Here is a 4,843-nt window from a genome sequence, read left to right as displayed (position 1 = left end):
TTGTTATTTCTTAAACAGGAAGACATAGTAAAGTCTAGAAATGTAATCAATTACAAATTACATGACCTTACCACAGACTAGATTAAAAGAAAAATAATAATACTGCCCTTGACTGAAATTAATGAAGGATGTCCTTCCCTCCTCATTCCTCCAGGTAATGATTCTTAACATCTCTATCCATCCAGAACCACTGTGTTGTTGAGAAAGCAACTTCCAGTGCAATAGTATTCTAATCTCTACAATGTCTTTAATGCATCTTGCACCAATGTTACTTAACCATGATGATCTGGTTGTCTGTTGACAGAAACCTTGGTTTGATCCATAAACTAATTGTGACAAGAAGAATAGAGTGCTGCTGGAGTTTTTGTTGTTGTTGTTGCATATCATAAGGTGTACGAAAAAAAAACTCTACTTTTCTGTTGGGGCAACCGCTAGTATCCAAAAATACTGGATAAAACAAAAATATATTTGGCTAGTGTATATTTACAGTGAGCTGCTGCCGCCTAGCGGTCATGCCGCAGCACTGCATGGGAGCACACAGAAGAACACGCCCTCAGACAAGCCAACAGCCAATCACCGAAGGCTGGAACGATGTCAGATGCACTTTTCAACCAACCAGTAGTCAATACCCCGCACAGTAAGTAGGAGCCGGCGACACACCAATAGTCTGCCATAAAACCTTAAAGAAGAAGAGAGCGCAGTAGAAACAACAACAAACATTTATTACATATAGCTACAGTAGCTAGTTACAATGTAAAAACAACGTGTTAATATTGCATCCATTCTATCAACAGTTATACTTTTGTGAAACTCACTTTGTAATTGTGAAGCAGGTCAGAATTACAAACAAACTCGCGGTTTTATTTGTTTAACTGGTGTTGAGAACTTTGGACTGAGTGACCATTGAACTCGTACTGACCGGTCCTCCCTATCAGAATACCGAAGTTCCCCATCTATCCCGGGCTCTGGTCAGTCAGCCATGGCCCTCCGTGTCCTCCAGGCCGTGGCGGCGGTGGCTGTTCTCTGTCGGTTCCCCGTAACGTTAACTCGGGCTGGGGACAGGACAGAGGGGACTCCCGGCCAATCCTACGTGGCTGCGGTATACGAGCATCAGGTTATTCTGAACCCGGAGCCGCACGTACCTCTGTCCCGGGCCGCGGCGCTCAAACACATGATGAGCAACTTGGATGTGTACGAGGAGCAGGCCGCGCGAGCGGCGGAACAGGTTGGTTACATTTGGGGGGGGGGGGGGGGGGGGGACTGGTAGAAGGTCTCCTCTTTCAATTAACAGAACCAGATGTGTTAGTGCAGGGCTGGAACTAAAGCCTGCACACCCTGCAGCTAAACTCTTCAGGACTGGGTTACCCTTGTCTTTGACAGGAAGGATACACATTAATCTTGCTTTAAGTGCTGGAGTTAGCTTTAAAGCTCTCTTCTCCCTTTCCAGTCTCACCCGTTTCCCTAATTCTCTCTCTTTCAGGGGGCTCAGATCATAGTATTTCCAGAGGATGGTCTCCAGGGGTTTAACTTCAGTCGCCTGTCCATCTCTGCTTACCTTGAGACCATCCCTGACCCACAGTCTGAGGACTGGAACCCCTGTACACAGACAGACAGACACGCTCACACTGAGGTATGTACAGGGCCGGGTCCAGAATGAATCAGTTGGACGGGCCTTTGATTTCTATAGGCGGGTACGTTTCTTTCAGGGGACCTCCTGTGTGTGCAAGCGCACGCACGTTCACAATAGTTTTTTAAACGGTGTTATAGTTAAGGCAATAGGCAGCTCTTGAGTTTCAAGTTTGGGGGAAGCTTACAATTTATCCGACCATTTCTACCGATCTTTGTGCCAGTTATGATTATTTTTTATATGCGCATTTTCGTGGAACACTTTCATTTCAATAATAACTTTTTTTAATTTCTCAGAATCATTGTCACGTGGTTATTCATAAAAATCTGAAGTAAAATAATAAAAATCTATAAGTTAAAATTCAACTAAGGAAAGAATACCAGCCTCAGTCATATGGACACACTGATCTATTGGCAGTTAAAGAAATTAGTGCATAGAACTCAAAGATAGAAATTAGTGCATAGAACTCAAAGATAGCCTATTGGCCAATGCAGCAGTAAGCCTAGAAGTTCCATAGTCAACTAAGTAAAATACATAGGTCTAAAGCTGACAAATAACAGTAGAAAATATCCTGATGAAAATTCAGGTTCTTTCAATCACATTCATCTCTCTACTATCGGCCTTGACTTGAGCTATTGCTAGTGAAGTGTAACATTGTATCAAATCCTCTGTGTTGGCCGGAAGCTGTGGCTAGTGAACATGCAACATTATATCAACTAGCCTATTCTAGACCCTCACAGTTTCCTGCGCCAGTGACCTCGGAAAAGACATCTGGTTTTCTTAATGACTTTCCACTGGATATATTGAATCATCAGATCATGATATTTTGTTCATTAACACCGAGACTTGGTCATTATCGAGGCCGGGAGTTTTGAAAAGATGTTTCAAATACTGAGGAGCTATCATTCAAGATGGATATTAAAAAAAAAAGATACTTTGTGTGAGGTGAATAAGAAATGACTGAGAAGCTCAGTTTATTAGTGGTGGACGTGGGGAGTTAAGACAATCAGAAATCAGACATCCACAAATGGGCACTTTCCTATTTTTGCAGGCAGCAGGCCAGGTAGGCGGCCAAGCTCTGTGTGCTCAGGCACGCGCGCTACCTCAACGTTATCAGGAAAGAGAAACCAGACATGCTCATTGCTGACATGGAACACTCCAAACAAAAGACAATATATATATTTTTTTTTTACAAAACTCGCAATGGTTACGAAATAAACCAAAACCTGTTTCTCACAAGTGTAACAGGTTGTGAACTCTGCAAACAATGACAACTGTAAATTACTGTAAATAATATCAGTGGAGGCTGGTGGGCAGAGCTATAGGAGGATGGGCTCATTGTAATGGCTGGAATGGAATAGATGGAACGGAGTCAAACATGGTTTCTATATGTTTCATTTATTCTATTCCAGCCAATCTTAGCCCATACTTCTATAGCTCCTCCCACCAGCCTCCTCAGATTACTACATGTGTTAACAGACATTAATGTAACCAAATGATGGGGGATTTACAGTACATTTACTAGGCCTACAGGTGACATATGTAATGGGGAATTGATCAAAGATAAACAATCAAAGGGCAAACAATTAACAAAACAATGAATTGGCTGGAGACAGCATTCTGGAGAGCTGAACGGTGCATTCTGGAGAGCTGAACGGTGCATTCTGGAGAGCTGAACGGTGCATTCTGGACAGCTGAACGATGCATTCTGGAGAGCTGAACGGTGCATTCTGGAGAGCTGAACGGTGCATTCTGGAGAGCTGAACGGTGCATTCTGGAGAGCTGAACGGTGCATTCTGGAGAGCTGAACGGTGCATTCTGGACAGCTGAACGATGCATTCTGGACAGCTGAACGGTGCATTCTGGAGAGCTGAACGGTGCATTCTGGACAGCTGAACGGTGCATTCTGGACAGCTGAACGATGCATTCTGGAGAGCTGAACGGTGCATTCTGGAGAGCTGAACGGTGCATTCTGGAGAGCTGAACGGTGCATTCTGGAGAGCTGAACGGTGCATTCTGGAGAGCTGAACGGTGCATTCTGGACAGCTGAACGATGCATTCTGGACAGCTGAACGGTGCATTCTGGACAGCTGAACGGTGCATTCTGGAGAGCTGAACGGTGCATTCTGGACAGCTGAACGGTGCATTCTGGACAGCTGACCAGATGCATTCTGGAGAGCTGAACGGTGCATTCTGGAGAGCTGAACGGTGCATTCTGGAGAGCTGAACGGTGCATTCTGGAGAGCTGAACGATGCATTCTGGAGAGCTGAACGGTGCATTCTGGACAGCTGAACGGTGCATTCTGGAGAGCTGAACGGTGCATTCTGGAGAGCTGAACGGTGCATTCTGGGGAGCTGAACGGTGCATTCTGGGGAGCTGAACGATGCATTCTGGAGGGTTGAACGATGCATTCTGGGGAGCTGAACGATGCATTCTGGGGAGCTGAACGATGCATTCTGGAGAGCTGAACGATGCATTCTGGAGGGCTGAACGATGCATTCTGGAGGGCTGAACGATGCATTCTGGGGAGCTGAACGATGCATTCTGGAGAGCTGAACGATGCATTCTGGGGAGCTGAACGATGCATTCTGGAGAGCTGAACGATGCATTCTGGGGAGCTGAACGATGCATTCTGGACAGCTGAACGATGCATTCTGGGGAGCTGAACGATGCATTCTGGGGAGCTGAACGATGCATTCTGGGGAGCTGAACGATGCATTCTGGGGAGCTGAACGATGCATTCTGGAGGGCTGAACGATGCATTCTGGGGAGCTGAACGATGCATTCTGGACAGCTGAACGATGCATTCTGGAGAGCTGAACGATGCATTCTGGAGAGCTGAACGATGCATTCTGGAGAGCTGAACGATGCATTCTGGAGGGTTGAACGATGCATTCTGGAGAGCTGAACGATGCATTCTGGAGAGCTGAACGATGCATTCTGGAGGGTTGAACGATGCATTCTGGAGAGCTGAACGATGCATTCTGGAGGGCTGAACGATGCATTCTGGAGAGCTGAACGATGCATTCTGGAGAGCTGAACGATGCATTCTGGAGGGTTGAACGATGCATTCTGGAGGGTTGAACGATGCATTCTGGAGGGTTGAACGATGCATTCTGGAGGGTTGAACGATGCATTCTGGAGAGCTGAACGATGCATTCTGGAGAGCTGAACGATGCATTCTGGAGGGTTGAACGATGCATTCTGGAGAGCTG

At 45.9% G+C, this 4,843-nt stretch overlaps 1 protein-coding gene across 1 annotated transcript in view; it reads left to right on the top strand.

The window, feature by feature from the left end:
• The first annotated feature begins 637 nt into the window (after nucleotides 1-637).
• LOC106570600 (biotinidase) overlaps nucleotides 638-4,843 on the top strand; it is a 26,856-nt gene continuing 22,650 nt past the window's right edge. The window contains exons 1-2 of the mRNA XM_014143060.3: nucleotides 638-1,225; nucleotides 1,481-1,630. Of these exons, the coding sequence (XP_013998535.2) occupies nucleotides 980-1,225; nucleotides 1,481-1,630 (396 nt within the window). The 5' untranslated portion in view covers nucleotides 638-979. The remainder of the gene's footprint in view (nucleotides 1,226-1,480; nucleotides 1,631-4,843) is intronic.

This window comes from Salmo salar, chromosome 14, assembly GCF_965601325.2.
Source record: "Salmo salar chromosome 14, fSalSal1, whole genome shotgun sequence".
NCBI classification, from domain to species: Eukaryota; Metazoa; Chordata; class Actinopteri; order Salmoniformes; family Salmonidae; genus Salmo; species Salmo salar.
This window is presented reverse-complemented; position numbering and strand designations above follow the sequence as displayed.